This window comes from Ixodes scapularis, unplaced genomic scaffold (genome assembly GCF_016920785.2).
Source record: "Ixodes scapularis isolate PalLabHiFi unplaced genomic scaffold, ASM1692078v2 PGA_scaffold13__105_contigs__length_92229423, whole genome shotgun sequence".
NCBI lineage: Eukaryota > Metazoa > Arthropoda > Arachnida > Ixodida > Ixodidae > Ixodes > Ixodes scapularis.
The window spans coordinates 25,831,808-25,851,824 of record NW_024609839.1 but is presented as its reverse complement, the minus strand read 5'-3'; the positions used below and the strand labels follow the sequence as shown (position 1 = coordinate 25,851,824).

Sequence of the window (20,017 nt, the reverse complement as noted above, 5' to 3'; positions counted from 1 at the left end):
CTTCACAAATGTTTCCCACCAATTGACTTGACATCTTTCTGGGCGGGGGTTCCGCTAACCTAGTGGCGCAGTGATAACCACAAGTGACCCGGTCGCATCAAGATAGCTGCACACGAACATACGTGGCCCTGCTCATTGAGTTCCCCTCTTCATGCTTGCTAATGTGCCAATGTCTGGTTTTCTTGGTAGACTGTTTCCGTTACAGGCTGACAGTCTGGCTATTCAAAAAGAGTAAAGCTAAATGCACTACGTTGTGCACCTTGACCGGAAATGGCTATACGCACGACGCGGAGAGCTCGCGCCATTTGGGTTACCCTTTTCGGATGGCGTGTGTATCACTGGGGAGCGTGTTAAGGCAACCCCCTGCCTGCGTTCACGCCGCTTCGCGGCGACAGTGTGCGGCTGCTAATTACAAAACTAAAACTACTTGGCTCCCCTTACACGCTGCTTTGCACCGACCAGCCGGCAACCCAAACCCCGCTGGCACCTGGAAAGGGAGTCCCATACTATTTAGTTCAGCAAAGTTTTGTCAACAGCAATTTTTTTTTTTTTTTTTTTTTCAGTGTTAATTGTAAAGAGAAACGTTGTAAATATCGCCAAATGCTCAACAAATAAATGTTGTAGAAAAAAAAAAAAAAGAAAGAAAGAAGAAAGTAAGCCCACACTGTGGATTCAACCGGGGTCCGCTGCTTATGAAGCAGACGCCTTACCACTAAGCTACGCTACCGCTTCGGAAACTCGTAACCATTTGTTTTATACGAGCTTCGCGTAGTGCATAGCCATTTCCGGTCGAGGTGTACGACGTAGTGTGTACAGCTTTACTCATTCAAAAATTGAATTTTAGCAATATACTTTTCATTTTTTATTCGAGCAACAAAAGGTTTTTAAAAGCTTTGTCCCAGCACATACTTCTTGAACTTCTGTCACACTTTAACTGCACATGTTGGCAAGATGCCTAAGCATCATCGAAGGCAGAAAGTTTGCACTAAAATGGATCTTCTACCGCAGATTTTAATATTGCGAGAAACTATATAGTGAAGTCCAGTTACTATGGGAATTTCCGATCGTCTCGAAAATCGGTTGAAACGTGAGTCGTTCGTAAGAACCAGACAAAACTGCAAGTGTTTACCCAGTGCGTCCCCCAAAATTTTGCATATTGAGGACGAGATCTTTTGGTAGTGCAACCTGGCGGGCGCGCTCGTACGACGTAATGAATAGGATTCTAGCAGACGACGCAACAAGTAGTCGCACGGAGGGGGTTGCGTTTGCTCGCTTCTATGCCGATCGATATCGGTCTATTTATGTTTATAAAGGCGTATGAAGTTTCTGCAAGTTCTTACTGTAATACAGCTGAGTCACTTTGTTTGATTCAACCTTTAAAATGTTCAAAAACAAGCCTGGAGCTTGACATGACAGGTTAAGCCATGTGCATCAGGGCTGTTCTCGGCCTCTCCGATTCTTGTTTCGTTAGATCTTCGGAGGGTCGTGTAGAAAATTTTGTTTTTCCTTGCCAATGTGTAGGACGTGCTGTTGTATCGGCATGTGCGCATGCACACACAATGTTCTGTTGCATTGTGCTGCACACTTGTTTTGGCTAATGAAGCTTGCCAATACCGACGCTTATGTCCAAGTGTGATATGACATTTGCTGGCTAGCACTTGTATGGCAGCCTGCGGACCAAGTTTAAGTTTTTGTTGTTCTTTTGAGGTGGTCTGGTGTTTCCTTTCTCTTACATTGAATCTGCGGTAAAGCTATTTGCCAGATTGTGACTGCTCAAAGAAAAACTGAAATTCTCCAAACTTTATCAATTTCCAGGTTGGGCCTTACAAATTAAGGCAATTGGTTCATTTGTTTTCTCCAAATTTTCCTAGAAATTGATTATAAATTTAAACGCCCTTCACGAGGAGCGCACAAGAAGTTCTGTAGAATTATTTGGGTCTGCAAAAACAAACAAACTTTCGTAATCCACAGCAGGTGTCAAACTCGTGTTTGGGACGCTGAGGTGTAACCGACTTATTAGATATTACGGGCGTCGATTGCAGAAGTAGTTCAGCACGTCTCTCCTCGACCGGGTGATTAAACAGGAACTTGGTTGAAACAACCTCTGGAGCCAGCCACCGCCTCTTCCAGCCAGTTGTTTCGGAAAAGCATTTGTTCACTGGTTAACAAAATGCAAAAGGGAATCAACTTGAAATAATAAGAGACCAGCACTCACAGAAGGCAGTGGAACCAACAGGGCACACAAAGTTGCTTTCATTGAAGCGTTTACCAAACATGCGAGAGGTTCTCAAGTTTTCAGCCTGATTCACCATTCCTTTCTCATTTTTTTCTTCGTCGAGGTAATGAGAATTGTACCCTGTTTACCGTGGTATGTGTTTTAATGCGGTAAAATGCTGGATATGTTTTTCTTTGTTATCCAGTGCTTCCATACTGTCATAGCGAAAAGTATATGGAGCATTCACTGGCGGCCATAGCTGTGTGCGGGACTCCTGAGCGTGTGCTGGTGGCGAGCTTCCACAGTTCTTTTGCAGCATGCATTCCACACTTTCAGGAGTGCAGGTCTTAGCAACCTATTAATGTGAGCTCGTTCTGAGCATGCACTCTAAACAGCACCCACAAATATGGCATCCAGTGAATACTCTCTATACCACCATCCGTGAACTTTGACATTTAAACAGTAGCGGCAAAAATGCTTGCTTGGCTTGACTACTACTTGTGCCACGCCTTCGAGCAATAATAAAATGCCATACCACAAGTATCCTTTAATAAAAAAACACGGGAAATAGGTATCGTCAAATTACCCGAACACATGAAGTGAGCTGCGCCGTCTTCTGCTTTCCTACTTGCTACGTCAAACGATGATGGTGATAGCTAGAAAAGCAGCCCCTGTAGTTTGGGCACGCCGCCAATATAGTGTAGTATTCTTACATAAACTGGGTCCATATTAACGGGACATGACTGTACCTTTTTGATCTTTTTCAGCCATGCTTTAGTCTTCAAAGTAGCTGTGCATTTTTTCAATTGTTTATTCATGTGGGTGGGTAGGTGGGGGGAGGGCGCAATGCTAGTAGGTTTTGTCTGAGGAGATGTGGATGTGCACATAATTATTAGACCCGGAGCTTGAATCCTGGCTCTTCCGAATTTTTGTCTTTCAGTGGCTTTGTAACATTTATTCCATGTGATTTGTAGGTTTAGACTTCATCTCAAACATCTGTGCTGCAGACAAAGGCATGAGCATGTGGCTTTGGAAAGAGCCTCCTGTGCACAAGTTTTTGTACAAACAAAAGCATTCCGCTGGGCTAGAATCGCGCACCTGTGCCTTTGTCTCTACTGCAGACATTTGTGAGATGAAGCATAGTTCATCTGCCTCTTTCAACTATAATTATTTGGGAAAACATTGTACAAAACCGTGCCAGGACGGGGTAGGGATTGGCGTGCATTGCTTGGCGACACCCGTCGTAAATGTCTGTCGTCTGTCGCAGGAAGCTAGCTGTGAAGGAGCTGATAGAGCGCTACTACTACCAGCTGACGGACGGGTGCGGCCGCCAGAACTGCCCCAATCAGCACTGCGCGTCCAATGGCCGCCTGGGACCCCTGTCGCCCAATGATGCGGCGGCGCGCGCGCTGCAGCTCGTAGTTGCTAAGGCGGAGCTCTGCGTGGGAACAGCAAAGTTGTCGGCAGACCTGCACAACCGCCAGGCTCCCTGTGAGTGCATTCTCCACGTGGCTTTCTGGTGCCAGTACGTTGCCTGGGGTCCGATTTCGGTCAAGACGAGAGCGAGAGTGTTCTTGGTCTCTGATTGGACGTGATACCACAGCGTGCACGCAACCGACCAATGAAACATTTTCTCTCCGTTTGCGGGTTCAAAATTGTGCAAAATTTTGGCAAGGCTCACCAACTCCCAAGTACTAGTAAGAAAGATCTCGTGACCTCTCATGTGCTTTCAACTTTCAACTTTATTGTTTCCCTCCAGTGGAGAGGGGGAGGAAGAAAATAGGAGCAGACTGTTGTTGCTTGACTAAGTTCCTTCTCCCTAGCCGCAACAGGGTAAAAACTCTTATACGGAGTACTAAAATTTGAAAAAATGCTCGCACAGAAATTGAAAGCGTACTGACTAACATGACAAGGAGACCCCGACACAGAGCACTCGTCGTGGTAGCAGTTTGGCGAACATGACATAAAAAAACCGACACAGTTCACAGAAAATATCACTTTTCCTTGGTGCTCCTTCATCTACCGGTCACTGTCAGCTTGTATGTGGCAGCAGAAAAACTTTAGGCTTGCAAAAGGTGTGTGAGTTTTCAATGGCTTCCAACATGAAATAGCAGACAGTTACTATTTCTGCCCTCATCTGATCTCACTCTGCCACGGTGCTCATTTCGTAGCAGACGATCAACATTTTTTCGGTCCATTAGCAGATGACGTACAGTGTTTTCTGTTCTATTTGTCTGCGAATGGCGCTCAATTGCAGATGAACTGCATTCTTTGCTCATGTTAGCAGACAAATTGTCTACGAATGCTCTCTTTGCTCACTTCGCAAGAGGCAAATTAAATCTTGCTGTGACCAAAATCGGACCCCTGGAACTCGTCTTGGACTGGTGAATTTTGCCTCCTATACAGCCCATGCATCAAAAATATTCGCAAAGTGGCAGGAAATGATGTGGAGCCAGCATGTCATGTTGTCGGATGTTGCAGTCTCGGCAGAAGTTCCAACAAAAAAGACTCGCAAATGCAAGTGTCTCGATCGTCGTGGCGTCTAAGCTCGTTGCTGCCAAAGCTTTAGTGGTTTGTCGAGCTGAGAGTTAAACATAGAAGAATAGGCGTCTGCCGTATCTGTCGCCGTGCCACAGCCAGGATCACAGCAGGCAACACCATAACACCCCTGTGATATTGTGAGGCAGAAATCGAGGGGCCACGTTTGTGGACGCAGTACACCAGTTGGAGACGCGATTAGGCACCGTAGCAGCAGCACTGCTGGGCATGCGTAGAGCGTAAAAACTTCCATAATGACACCTGATGGAATGTGTTGGGCCAGCTGAATACAGATTGCACCACACTCAAAAAAATACACCATTCACACTGCAGGACTTGCAACTGTTTAATGCTCCACTTTTGCAAGTCCAGCAATGTAAATTTTTTTTTTTGTGTGGTGTAACCTTTGTTCATCTGGCCCATCGTAAGCAACAAACAAACTAGCTCAGCTTAAGCCCATGACCTGACAGCACCACAATTGAGCCGGGGTCAGAAACACTGTTTTCGACCTCACACGCGTTCTGCGTGCACTGTGGCACCAGTTTGTACGGAACAGCCGCCTTGATATTTTGACGGGATTGACCGAGTCTTCTATAGAAAAGCAAAGAAATGAAAGATGTGGTTGTGTTGTCCCTGTTTTAATTGTTTTATTCTTTCTTCATCCTTGAGAAAAGCATTGTGTGTGTCGCTGGAGAAAGCGTACGCTCCGAGGCCCGCCAAGCTAGAGAGTAATTTACACATTTGCATGTAAGTGCGATCGACTGCTTTGTAACTGCTCACGTTGAGAGAACACGCGCACACCGGTGCCAACTATTGGGCAACCCTGGTACCCTTTCGACCTGCATATATTTTCTGATTTTTAGTACAGGTAGTTTTTTTGGCTCAGAAATATGAAAAGAGGGGAGGGGGGGCTCATGTGTGGTTTAGTTTTCAGCCTAAATAGTGCAGGCTACTGCCTGTTAAAAAAAGGGTGCAGCAGTAAATATCCATTCGTCCATACATGCAGTCCGGTCCGGCACGTCGAGCACAGACGGCGCAACGAGTCGGGGCGGCAGCTTAGCCGTGCCGACGACAGCGGCGTCTTGCAACAGCACTCTTCCGGAGATGGATCTGGACGACGAGTGTACTTCACGTGCAAACGCCATACACATTAACTCAACAAAAGGTGAGGTACTGCGTTCATGCCAAAAAAAAGTGTCCTGGTCAGAACTATCCTGCTCCAAGCGTTGTAGCAACGTTGCTCGTTGGGAGTAGGAATGCCTTCGGTTCTTAGTGTCATGGTTACTCATATCGCGGCAAAACCAAAAACTGCATGTACACAACGCAAAGCTGTCCGTTTTTTTCTTTCGATTGCTATCGATCTACACACTCGGCCTCTCTACTGAAGGCCGAACAAACTTTCCGCCCATGAGCGCCAGGATAATTTTGACTTGGATGAAATTAGTTTTAGCTTGCTACGTGGTCATCACTTTAATAATATTCATAAGTGTGTTAGGTATGCAAACTACGACAATGCGACTAGAACAAAACACAACAAATTCACAATGCATCATCGCTTTAATGCAGACTCTTTTAGGAACTCTTTTTTTGTAAAATGTCGACAAAAAAAGGAGAGCGTAAACAAAAGCACAAACCAGAAAGCTGGTGGGATAAGGAGGTCGAGGCAGCCATAGCACGACGCCAAGAGGCATCTCGGGAGCACAGGGGGTCGTAGAAAAGGGAAGCCATTCCAGCAGAAGTTGCGTCCAGATGGGAGAACTTCTAGAAGAGAAAAAGGGAGGCATCATCTTTATTACAGGTCAAAATCGGGGGTGCAGGAGTACAGTAGTTGATGGAGATAAATAAGAAAGACAGGAATGCAGCGAGAATGTTCTGGAAGCAGATTAAAGCACAGGGGAGAAGATGGGTTATGGGGGAAGAGGCACGAGCATATATTAGGCGGTCAACCGAAGGGACTTTTTCACAGCTTGAGTAGAGGGAGTGTGGAGAGCTCGGAGCACTGACAGCAGCAGCGTGCAGAAAGAACAGAGTAGTGTAACATGGGAGGCAACCACAAGGGGAATGGGATAAGGCTGAAGGTGAGGTTCCACCAGGTACTGTGACAGGCCCAGATGACAGACCCACGAGACTCGTAAAGACCCTAGGTGGAACAAGCAAATCGAAGTTAGAGCATGTTATTGACCAAATAATTATTGGAGAAGGCATACCCAACGATCGAAAACTAGGCACAATGAGACATATATAAAGGCAAAGGAAACAAAGAAAACATCAAGTTATACTGCCCAATAGCAGTAACGTCAGTTGTATACAGATTGGCTATGCAGATAGCAAAGCAAAGGTTGGAGGAATGGGCGGAGGGAATGCCAATTCTGGGAGAGCTTCAAACAGGGTTCCAAAGAGACAGAAGGCGAGAAGATAACCTGTTCGTCATCACTCAATGTATAGAGATAGCAATGAAGAGCCAAAGCCCCTTTATGGTTATTCTTTCTGGACATCAGGGGAGCCTACAACAATATAAACCAGAAAGTCTCTGGGACCAGCTGAAGTGGTAGATGCAGATTTGGTTAGGTTTCTGCAACAGCTGTACACAGACAACGAGGTAGTTATAATGCGGGAAGCAGAAACTACATAACCAGCAGCAATATAAAGAGGGTTGAGACAGGGCTGCCCACTGTCACCCATGCTCCTCATGATATACCTAAGTGAAATGGAAAAGAAATTAAAGTGGAGCAATTTAGGTTTTGACGTACGTTACCTATATGGAAGGAGGGAGAAATGTATTACAAGTAATTCCGGGGCTAATGTACTCGGAAGATAAATTACTCAGGGCAAATGACCGTGATGCATTATAGGAACTAACTGGAATATCTGGAAAGGTAGGGGACAGCTTGGGCTTGAGTTTTAGTAGTGACAAGTCTGGAGTAATGACGTTCAACGACGAAAAGAGGGAACCCTTGAAAATACAAGAGAGCGAAATAGACCATGTAGAAAAATATGAATATCTGGGAGTCTGGCTCAGTGAGGAGAGAAAGTTTCTAGATGAACATGAGGAGAATAGAACTAGAAGTGGGAAAAGAAATTTGGGTATTATGAAACTCGAGGCATTATGGAACTATAATACATATGATGTGGTTAGGAGTAATGGTGCCAGGACTGTCTTTTGGCAATGGGGTACTATGCACGAGATCAGAGGTTCAATCAGGATTGCAAATTCGACAGAGAAGCGTAGGCAGGTTGGCACTGGGAGCACATGGAAAGACGCCAAATGAAAGCCTACAGGGGACATGGGCTGGTCGTCCTCTGGGAGCAGAGTGGCAGTTAGGAAATTTAAATTTGAAGATTTAAATATGAAGAAAGGTTAACTGAAATGGATGATACCCAGTGGGCACGAAAAGTGTTCAAGTATCTACTATACTCTAAACCAAACCTGTAAGCTGACAAATACCTGCACACTAGTGAGGGGGCTGAGCAGACTAGTTCTGTGAAAAAGGAAGCGAAAGAGAAAGAAAGGAATAAACGTTGAACAAAAATTTTCAATGTTATTTTGACGTTTGTGATGCCACTTCCTGATATTTTCAAAATCATTTTGATATCCCCCGTCAAAATATTTGTTTCTCCTTATTTTGACATCTCAAACTTAGAACTTTGGAGCTTGGGAGTTCGGACTGGAAAGTGATCGAAAGTGGTGTTCAAACAAATATCATCTTGCTTGCAGGCAGTGTCGCTGTTCAACATGCATTTTCTGGAAACAAATGGGGAGTCGACTGCAGTTTTTATGACCTTTTCAGTAGTGTGGAATGCAAAAAAACTGCTCAAAGTACATTATCAGCTATCAGGCCACACATAACATTCGCTTGGTTGTGCCCAACGTTGCAGAATGCGGCACCGTTGCTTTTCACGTTTTATTTAGCGTGTTTTATATATACAAAGGAGCTGAATGTCGTGTCATAAATTTTCAGTTGATTGGAAGATCTGCGTATCTCGTACAACCGCGCCGAAGGCTTCGTTCGTTTGCACCGGACAAGAAACATCAAGGAGGCAATGTTTGATTTCTCGCTGTAACGTAGAGTAGGCACTTACATTTGTTACGTATAGGCAGGAGAGACGGATATTCAGCTTGCCTTTGTTGTAGATTCAATATTTCAAGTTAGATGCGTGCTGAAATCGCATACGGGCGTGTCACGTCCAAAAGAGTAAACTGTCGAGCCAGCCCCTCACACATGCTGGATAAGACATTTCCACTGCCACGTATTTCTTTTTTTATGGGTCCGAAACTTGTTAGGCATGCAACACATGACTCCGTCAACATGTCAACACTACACTGACAACATTATCAGAAATTAAACAGAATAAAACCGCGAAACTTCTACCGTGGCTGCATTGTCGGGGGACGTTGAAATAATAAAGCCACTATTTTGATGTTCTACTGAAGTGACGTCGCGGACGTCGAAATGATTTTTAAGATGTTCTGATGTGATGTTGGACGTTGAAACAGTTTCTACCGTAGGAAAACGTAGGAGGAAAGAATGCAAGAAAAATCAGCTTTAACAATGCATAGGCCACAAAAGCATGACATGAGAAAGGAAAAGGTATTTTATAATTTACATGGAACTCTTTGGGCCGTTTGAGGTGAGAACGGAAGTTTTAAGAACATGGGGCTAAATTTCGAGAGATAGATACTTTATGTGCCGTGTGCCATAGTGAGACATTAGAACATTTGGTTTTGAAGTCTTTGCCCCACCCTTCCTGAAGGGATAATGGATCTGGCGGGGTTGCTGGGTTTTGCTGGTGAGGATGGAAGAATGGAGGAGAAAAGGATTTCAGTCGCAGAGAGGAGGTTCGAAAATTGATTGAAATTATCCAGGGAAAACTGAATCAAGTAAAACTAACTAGCATACCTGGGGACAGGTGGGACAGAAGAAAATTGGCAACTCCCTCGCCGGGGGCAGAACGTTTTGAGGTTTTTTTTTCTCTATCCTTTAAATGCCATCCTGGCGATATCCCACACTACCTGGCGATAGTTACAAAAGAGCAGAGAGGAGCCAATAAGAAGGGCGAGGAATAATATTTATGGCTTAATGGCTAGGTGGTGCAAGGTACCGCCTGTATAAAGGCTACAGCCATTAGCATCCATTTATAGTTACCAAACGAGGAAGGGTGGTTGTTTTATTTTTTTTTTGCCCGACCCCCAAAGATTGTTCATTATTTTTTGTACCACCTGTTAAAATTAAAAAGGGTGCAGAAAAAAATATCCATCCATCCGTCAGTCCGTCCATCCATCCATCCATCCAGGCCGATCCGGCACGTCGCGCGCAGACGGCGCAACGAGTAGAGGCACCAGCTTAACCGTGCCAACGACAGCGGCGACTTGCAACAGCGGTCTTCAGGAGATGGATCTGGACGACGAGTGCACTTCACGTGCAAGCCCCATACACGTTACCTCAACGAAAGGTAAGGTACTGCATTCGTACCAAAAAAAAGAAGCGCCCTAGTTAATACTGTTGTCATCCAAGCGTTGTAGCAACATTGCTCGTTTCGAATAGGAGTACCTTCGGTTTTCGGTGTCATGAATACTCTTATCGCGGCAAAACATTTATGAAATTGAATGCATACAATGCAAAGCTGTTTACCGAAGGCCGAAGAAACCTTCTGCCCGTGAGTGCCAGGATAATGTCGCCTTGGATGAAATTAGTTTTAGCTTCCTACGTGGTCATCACTTTAAGGGTATTTACGAATGTGTTAGTTTCATGCAAACTATAAGAAAGCAACTAAAACAAAACTCTTCAAAATCATTAGGTCTGTTCGATTCGGCCGGAAAGCTCTGAACTAGTTTTGCCCGAGTTCAGAGGAGTGCAGGAGTCGTGCAGCGGCGGCGCAGAACCAGTGCAGCCGCCGCGCTAGGACTGGCGCTGTGATCGGCTTTCCGAGCAGAAGCGCAGGGTGTCGTCTGCATCTGTTGGCTCTTGTTTCTCAACGCCAAGTTGTATGCTGCATTTAATTAGTCGCGGTTTGATGAGTCCATTCGTGTTTCCTTAGTTTTAAAGTATAATAACAGAATCTTTTCTGTGAATATTATTTATTCGAGTGTACTAAAACGTTTTCTGCACGAAATGTGTTTCTGTCTGCATTTTTAATGGCCGTTCGGTTCCTATCGTTTCCATAAGCGTTTGTGTCCTTCACATTCATTTAGCCATAGTAGATTCATTCCATGTCTCTAGAGTTTCGCATTGCGACGATAGGTTCATGGCATCAGGATGATTTTGCGTCGGGAGTCACTGGTGGTCACTGGCGGCGGTAGCGCGCGGTCGGTAGCGGTCACCTCAAAGACGAAGGCCTGACGATAGCGTTTTGGCCAAGACAGTTATCGACCTTAAAGGGGCACTGACACCCCAAAGGTCGTATTTATTTTTATTGTCTAAAACGATGCAAGTTGCAGTTATAGACACGCAAAAAAAAACGCATCGCGAAAAAAAATTTTCCCACGCGCGCGCGCGCCTTTTTATTTTTGGCGTTTGATTTTCCCGCCTCTCGCCTCCTCGCTTCTTTTGATCGGTGACGTCAAAAATCAGGAAATTTAGAAGCTTTGTAGGCGACATCTCTATAACATTTAATTACGGCAATCGTAAAACATGTTTTTTAACGCAATTGCGAACGCACTACGGCCCTTCTTTTTGAAATACCAAAAATCGGGAGTTCGTTGTGGTGCCGTCTCCTGGATTTGTATCCTCCAACGGAAAACAGGCGACACCGCTCAAAACCGGTCCGCCGGTTTTGAGCGGCAATCGCTCCTTTCCTCCTCGCTTTGGGTCGCCATGGCAACAACAGGGAGTGGTGAAAAAAAGTCGACTCTCAGGTCTCCGCGATTTTTGACGTCAAGGCACCGGCGCCGATCGCGCGGGAACTTCGAATTCGGCATTTGGAAATTGTTTTTTTACTTCACAAATACTGAACTCCCAAATTTCAAATTTTGAGGGTAATGTCCCGGCATCGTTTTCAATCGTTTCGGATAATAAAAAAAAATATGATTTTGATGTGTCAGTGCCCCTTTAACTTTGGCGTCAAGCTGAACCGTTTATTCTGGTTCTCAAAAAAGACCTGCGTGGAACTACCAAGCCAATGCCAATTCTCGGCGTTTTTCCCAGGCCCGTTAGTGGGCGTCCACACATACCAGCGGACAAAGCATGCAGTATTATGCTCAGCTACGGGGCATGCGAGGGCCAATGTACTAAATCCCAGACTTCTGCAAGTACCGGAGTCGTCAGTATGCATCCAAGAGCAACTGAAGGCGGGGACTATCAAGAGTGCAATACCTTCCCGTGTCTGTAAGGAAGAATGTTAACACTGTGGATCCCCACATAGCATCAAAAAGAAACAATTTACGTGAGCCAATATTTTAACACTTACCACAGGGAGTTAACCTACGCGAGCAGGTGCCTAAAACGCTTTCAGAATATCATAATCAAGCAAATTCCTACCCTCTGTTATGATCTCAATTCCGCGTCCACAGTGGGTACGTTATTATCATAAATGAGAGGAAATGCAACCTCCGTATCGGCTTAATTGTTAAACATCGCAGACATCTGAGCAAGAGCTGCGAAAAATGGCACTGCGAGCAGAGACGGACGAGGAGTGTTGTCTGCTTCTGTACGGACTCTGAACGCTGAACTGACTCCGGAGCCGGTGCAAGATTTTGAGGAACTGGGTCTGAACTCGTTCAGAGCTGGGATGAATCGAAGGCACCGGTGCAGCGGCCGTGCAACTTCCGGTTGAATCGAATGCACCAGTTCCTGCACTGCTGAACTAGTTCAGCCAGTTCAGGTGAATCGAACAGACCTATTATGTGTCGTCGCTTTAGTGTACTCATTTAGGAACGTTTTTTGTTAAATGTATCGACAAATAGAGCTTTCTCTCAACAAATGCTGTAGATAGTGTAAATATAGATAGTGCAAGTGCACATGCTTTTTTCGATAATACGCATTATGTTTAAAATGAATAAAAATAAATGATTTTCTAGGGCGAATCCTCTCGTGAATGTTTGGGCCGGCAATGTTTCAGATTTTACGACGAATGCAAGATCTTTGTTTCAATATTTGCGCTAATTGAAACAATCTTTCTGGGGCTAATTGCCACACTGTGGCCGTAAGCCGTTCTGTAAGCCTAAGGTCGAGGTCGTCCTTTTGCATTGCAGCCAAGCAGTCTGCTGCAAATTGCGGGGGCGTCGGCGCATCGTCAGCGCCACAGCCCGGCCTAGCGAATTCGCAGGACATGGAGATAGACCTGTACTGCACCTTCGCGCCAGCAACTCCAATCATCTGCAACCAGCAGACGCCTCCGGAAAGCAAAGAGTCTCCTTCACTTCAGCAGGATCGAGGTACGAAACAAGGACTGCTTTCTCAAGATCGTGGGTGTGGCACGAAATTCACCTCGATTATACGCCATTTCTATACAGTATAGACCACTTACAACGTAACCGCTTATAGTGCAGGACCGGGTATAACGCGGTTTTTTTAAACCACCGGTTCGCCTCCCATAGAACTCCATGTATTTACATACCGCTTAAAATGCAGGCGCGCGAAGGGAAATACCGGTTATAGTGCGGTTTCTGGCACAGCCCGCCGGTCGCGCCGACGACCGGAGCAGCGAGCGCGCTTCCCTGTGCGACACTAGATAACGGCGCTGACGGCGCGAGCAGCAAGCGGCACTCGCGTGGCAGTTGCTCCAGAGCCGAGTTGCTCGAAGAAGCGGGAAGAAGCGAAAGGCTTCAGTTGCCATAGCGACGGAGGGACGCACGCACGTGTCGTTCACGTGCGTGCGTCCCTCCGCTGCGTTGGAAACAAACAACCGCAGCGACAGACCAATCGCAGGTCGAGGAGAAGTGTTGCGCGCATTACATGCCGGTCGCGGGTCGGCTGCTCCTATCCGCAAACACGGCGTCGGTTGTGATCGTCGTCGTAGACGGCGTTCATCTCATCGTTCCGCGTAAAAGCGCTATCCTTGACTGTGAATTTTCATTGTGTGTCGCTAGATAACCCAGCACGTACTAGAAGGGAAGATCCACCTACTCGTGCGGCGATGTCGTGGCGGCGCTCTCAAGACGGCAGAAACGCCCGTGTCGTCGTGTTTGTTTACTTCGACTACAGTGGTGATTTCTAAGCATTCGTGTCCTCGAACATCGCCCGGATTTCTTATTTGGCGCATTTCATGCGTGCGCTCAAGTTCAAGGTATTACTGGCGCGTACCGTGTGAAGGATGCGAATTTTCACGCGTTTTCATCTCCGGAGAAAAGTGATTAGGGTTAGCAATCCTGAACGCTCTCAACGTCCGTCCGCAACCCGCGACGCCGTTAAAAGGTTGCGCCAGGCAAAAGCTGCTCATTTCTTTCAAAATGTGTAACACACTTGAGACAGAACTGTACTAGTCAGGTGAAATAACGACTTTCCTCAAACTAAGCTTTATTTTTTATCTAACATAAAATAAATTCTTTTCACAAGTGTAAGTTGTCTCATGGCATGTATTTTGGCCTGAAAAATTGATGTTTTGGTTATAGTGCGGTACCGCTTATAGTGCGGATTTTCTCGACTCCCGCGACATACGTTATATGCGGTCTACACTGTATTTACAAGTCCTCGGCCAAGCGTGCAATAACCACAGCCCCGCACACACACTTTCGTCGCTCCTGGAAGCGAGCAAATCGCAAGTCGTACGCACAAACACTGGAAATGGAACCATCCAGGAGTCCTTTTTTGGAAAGGTCCGTAGTTTCGGCATGCACTCCGTGATTTCCGCCGTGCTTTGGTCATGTGCATGCGCACAAGGTGCACGAGATGCCAAAGCATCGTCGAAGGCACGGCCGAAGCATTGTCGAAGGCAGGAGGCTGGAGGCAGGACAGCTGAAGCTCCTTGCTGTTGTTCTCGTCACCTTATCGGCGACTATGGAATCGTGCCACTGTGCCACGCTCCTACATGGGGCAGTCGGAACGGGAGCCTAAAATGCACAAATGGTACATGGGGACAAACTCTTCTGCTCAGTCGTAGTTCTCGAATGGATTCCTCAAAACACCCCCTAGGGGTGCCAGGGAGTTTGCATGTTCCTCAGGTACCCGAATTTCCTTTGTTATTCCCCTCACCAAGTGGAGGGCATCTCCAGTTTGGGCACATTTTAAACATGCAACGTCAGAGCTACCGTAATATCTGAATCATTGTCCACCCCTCTGATGCCTGAAATTCATCAAAAAAGTGGGGTGGGCCATGTCTCGGTGGGTAAGCGCAAAAAAAGTTTAGAAAAAGCTAAAAAGAAACGGCCATTGTTCTGTACTTAATTAGCGCGGCTGCGCGAGAGATACATTAAACTCAAAATTCAAATTAGTTTCATTGTTTTGTGCAGGAAATGCTCATGAAAGAATGTTTTACTATCAAAAAGTCCCCTGCTTGCATACGTGCGATGAACACTGCCGATCGGCATACAGCCCTAATGATTGTTGCGTAAAAGCTGATTTCAAAAATCGCTAAGTTCTCATTATTAAAAAAAAAAAAAAATTCTACAAGGAAATAAGAAGGTTAATTAGGTGCAACAAGCGGGCAAAAGAAGCGACGAAGAGTGATTCTGGAGAAACAGGAAAGCCGGCGATTGCGTTGGCAAATACGTTGGCATCGGGCCAAGTCTGGTGACTTTTCATTCACAAGGAGCAGGCTGCTCTTGTGCAACTTTATTTTTTGGTGCATACATATTTGCATCCGTGCGTGGCTGCTGTGTGGCGTGGATGGCACCACGAACACGGAGCTCGAAATGGGATGCTTTACAAATGTTTGTGTGTGGCATTCTAGCAAATCTTTATTTACCCTTTGGCTTTGTCTTGGGTATTCACGGTGACCTTATTTCGGTGCAGACCGGCTTTGACCTTACACTCCGGGGTTACATTCCAGGATATGGGGCGTAAGTCTGTACATAAACTTCTTGAGCGTTTTATTGTAAGGGGCGTACAGGTGAGGACAGGTGGGGAAAGACGGTGTCTTTCTTGGCGGCTAAGGGGAGAGTTCTTCGAGACCAGTCTTTATGCTCTTCGTCAAGTTTTCTGCACACCGTTGGCATAGGTTTTGCAGTGCTGCACGTCGGAAACGGAAAAGGGTTCGAGGAGGGGCCTCCACCCTTTCCTTCTCACACTAGGTGATGCTGATACAAGCCATAGAGAAGTGAAATGGGAAGTGCCTCTTTGTCTCTCCTTTTTCTCCATTTTATATCTCTCACGTTTTCTCGGAGCATCTTGGAATCTGTGTCAGCCCCGCCAGCGTTGCGCAGAAGGGTCGACCCGGCGCTTAATTTCACACCTCGATTCACGTTGACAGTCTCGCAGAACTCGCGCATTAGAGTAGCAAAAGTAGGAAGAGGTCCGACCCAAGAGGAAACGATTTGCATGGGTCCATTTTGGTCGTCAGTCCGACCTTAAAGTATGGCGCACAAAGCGCGCGTTCGACTGACGTGTTTAGCGTCCCATTCCTTCCACACCTCAAAAGTGGTCCTGAAGCGGCAACAAATCGCATTGTTTCGGCCAGCGCGTCGCATCGTCGGACGTCGCAGTCTTGGCGGTCAGTCGTAAAAGTTGGGGCGAAAAGTAGGAGCGGTCGCGACTCGCCATCGTCGTGGTGTCCCGGCTGCCAAAGCGTCTGCGAAGCCGAAACGCGACCCACGTCAGAACGGGGCGTTGGCTGCATCCGGTTCCGCCAGTGTTTCGGCGGGCATCGACAAAACACTTCTACGACGTCGTCGGGTGGAAGTTGAGGTACCTCGTAGGAGGACGCAGTAAACACACCGGTCGGAGACGCGTTCCAGACGCCGTACCCCACAGGCAAACTCCGATTGTCCGAGCCAATGCCGCCCTGAAGACGAGGTCCGCGCACGCCGGTCGTCGTGCCCGAGGCGGCAAATGCGCCAGAGCTCGACAAGAGCACGACGCAAAGCGACGGACGTGCGCATTGGCGTCTCAATGGGCCAGCGTCGCGCTCGTCGTGAGATGCCGCGTGGATTTGTTAGCGACGGCGTTTGGGAGGCCTCGTCTTCCATGGTCACCGGCAGTTTTTCCGCCTCAAGCGTGACCTGCCTACCTTCGACGACGCTTTGGCGGAAAAGCGCGGCGGAAAGCGCAAGGCGTGCGGGGGAGGCCGGGCATTCGAAAGACGCGCCCCGCCGTTTGGCGCAACCAGCGACATTGTTGGAGCTCCCGCCTCGCTCTGTCCTCTGCAGGGCGGCCGAAGCGGACGACGTCACGTGGTGCGCCCCGCGTCTGCCACATGCTCACGTACGAGCTGCTGCTGGAGCTGATGGAGGAGTGCGAGGCCCTGGGCAACTACACTCCCCTGATCCACGCCCTGGGCCAGGTGTACTCGCGGGTGGGCTGGCTCAAGCGCAGCTTCCCCAGGAGGCCCCAGGGGGAGCCCTCCGGGGGCGGCCTCACCAAGGAGGAGCTCAGGGCCATGGAGACGGACATGGACAAGGACGAGGACTGCCAGGAGGCCACGGAGGCGGCGGGCACCGGGAGCCCCGGCACCGACGACTTTGTGTCGCGGTGAGCGCCGACACGGTCGTTTAGCTAGAAAAAAAAAAGGTTCACGCGGTTTCTTTTTTTTTTTGCAAAAATGGACTACGCATTGCCAAACGCTTGTTCTGCGGCCAAACGTAGCCCCGGCAGTTCAAGCCAGGGGCCAAAGTTTCGGAACTAACCGTTATCTTATTCGAAAGTTATAAAATGATTTTCTGAAAACTTCAATGGGAAAATGGTAGCCGACGGAGTGCTCGAATGCACAGAGCTGAATGGCACCGGTTACTAAGAATGGGCTCCATTTCCCCCCTGAAATTTTCAAACAAATTGCGTAACTCTTGATTAAGAAGATGGTTAGTTCTTTAATTTTAGCATCTTGTTCGAACTGCCAGCGCCATGTTTGGGCAGACTGTGAACGTTTGGCGATGCATCATTTATTTTGCGATGAAAAAAACTTCAGTATTTTTTCAGACGTTCCGTACTTACAACATTTTCTGGACTGTAGGATCCTTGCACATGATATCACTTCCTAACATGCTACCAAGCAGCGTGTTCGAAAACTGTAAAATACAACGTCAATAGACCATCTGCCCCCTTATAATGACACTTTCCGCTATTTTCCCTATCCGCAAGCACATAAGTGATTCTTCCTTAGCATCTGTTTTTATGTTGGTAAAATGCGGAAGCAAGTGGATGGCTCGGTCAACGACGGAACTCAAGTACAATAGAAGACATATTTGGGACGCTTGCACCAAAGCTTGCTTTCTTTTTTTTGCCTGTCGACGTGCGAACTCGTTGAGTGCTGGCTCGTCTGAAGCCCAAATAAGGACGAATAGGTATAAAACAATGAATACCAGCAGACATTCTTTTATGTCCTGACAAGCTTTGCCTGGCACAGTCGATCGTGACGCGAAACAACTCGAGTGATCTGGAAAACACCACTTTTGGATCGTTGAAGAACAGGGTGGACATAGGACGAAAGTAGACGGATCTCACCGACGTGTATTCCGGCTTAGATTTCGAGCCGGAAGCAGCTTTGCACTATGGTCTCGTGCAAGCGTGCCATAGTTCACACCTTGAGAAATGCCTACTTCATTAGATCACAAACAAGCTTGTATCATACAGAAATCATCGTCAATATAATTTGTCATTCACGAAATTCGTTACACCTCGTCATTACCTAAAGCATAATTTTTCTATGGCGCCCGTTTCGCTTAAATTGGTGCTCCATAAAACATTAATAAGACCTAAGCTAGAGTGTGCAGCCTCCATCTGCGATCCCGGTCACAATACCCTCATCACTGCTTCGGAATCCATTCAAAATAAATCAAACCGTTTCATTCTATCAAACTATCACCGCACCGCCAGAGTCGTCAATGAAAAACAGTTTATCTTTGCCATCTGTTTCTCTTAGTTGATCACCAACACAAAGTTGGAGTCCCAAACTCGTTAACCAATACATTTCATTCATCTTTTCTGCCATGCACAGTTGAAGAGTGGAACCACGTTCCCGACTTGATTGTTCTATAACTGACTCTAAACTTTTTCGAAATGCCATTATACTACCATTTTTGCACTGACTTCTGACCTGTTCGTTTCACTTATCATTATGTGTTTACTGTATTGCTGATTTGTTACATCTTCCTTTCCTTCTATACGCTCTCCCCCTCTGTAATGCTTTGGGCCCTGAGGGTGCAATGAATAAATCAATAATGAAAGATCCAGGATAAAAATCATTGTATAGCCCTCACCCGTAGATAGTGTGCACCGCTCAAGATTCCGACTTTGAAACGTGTATAGTTAGGAAAATCCGGTATTGGTCACGGAACTCTAATCCAGTGCTGGTCTGGAAACTTCGGCAGTTTCCAGACCACCACAAGGAGTCCTGATCCATGTAGAAGTAAAAAACGTTAAAAGAAAAGCGTAAAAAATATGATTACTAGGTATCCTATATAGATGGGGTTTCCAGTCGCCCATCTTTTCGACTATGGCATGTTGGTTGTCAGAATTAGCAGCACATTGCGAGGCAACCTTACGGGTGAGTGAATGTCCGACTGGTTCGCACTGCCGCAGATTGAATGGCCCCGTGAACCAGGAGATCACGGTGGACGTAGAGTCGGTGCGGCTGGCGTACGACGCGCTCTTCTCGATCCCGGACCAGCCCTTCTCCAGCGCCCTGGTGCACGCCATCATGATCCTCTGCGAGAACCTTGAGATTGGACTCAGGTGAGCCGGTCCTTGCCACGCCTCCAAAAGGCGCCGCCCTGTCGGAGTCCCCCCTTGCTCTCGCTCGCCGAGGTCCGAGACAGGGCAAAGGAGCAAAGAGTTTTCAGTTCGAAAATGGGACAGGCTCAAGTTGGTCGGCGCTCTGGGTTCCGAATTTTGTAGAACCTGCCGGGGTATCGAATAATGCGTCTCGGATTGGCTGTTCTCCGTCGTGGGCAATTGTAGCAATGTGTTAAGAAAGGTCTGATGGATGAGAATTGCCCGTCTCCCACTCCCCTAAAGTCGCACGTTGACACGTTTCGATTCGGGGATCGGCTACTCATGATCATAATAGAACTGCGCCGTAGCACAAGTACCATGGACAACAATTGCCGGTCTCTGGCTCTTGTAAAGTTGCTCCTCTCAAAATCTGTCGTCCAAAGTGGAACATCTAAGGTTCGGCTTCTAGGATCCGCCGCCCGCAATCGCGGCCGACCATAACGAGAGAACGCTGCGACCACAAATT

At 47.0% G+C, this 20,017-nt stretch overlaps 1 protein-coding gene across 1 annotated transcript in view; it reads left to right on the top strand.

Annotated features, from left to right (window-relative positions):
- LOC8034149 (ubiquitin-protein ligase E3A) overlaps nt 1–20,017 on the top strand; it is a 45,729-nt gene that overhangs the window by 1,079 nt on the left and 24,633 nt on the right. Inside the window, exons 2-7 of the mRNA XM_029995789.4 lie at nt 3,483–3,706; nt 5,760–5,918; nt 10,046–10,204; nt 12,942–13,124; nt 16,992–17,313; nt 19,360–19,512. Coding sequence (XP_029851649.2) covers nt 3,483–3,706; nt 5,760–5,918; nt 10,046–10,204; nt 12,942–13,124; nt 16,992–17,313; nt 19,360–19,512 — 1,200 coding nt within the window. The remainder of the gene's footprint in view (nt 1–3,482; nt 3,707–5,759; nt 5,919–10,045; nt 10,205–12,941; nt 13,125–16,991; nt 17,314–19,359; nt 19,513–20,017) is intronic.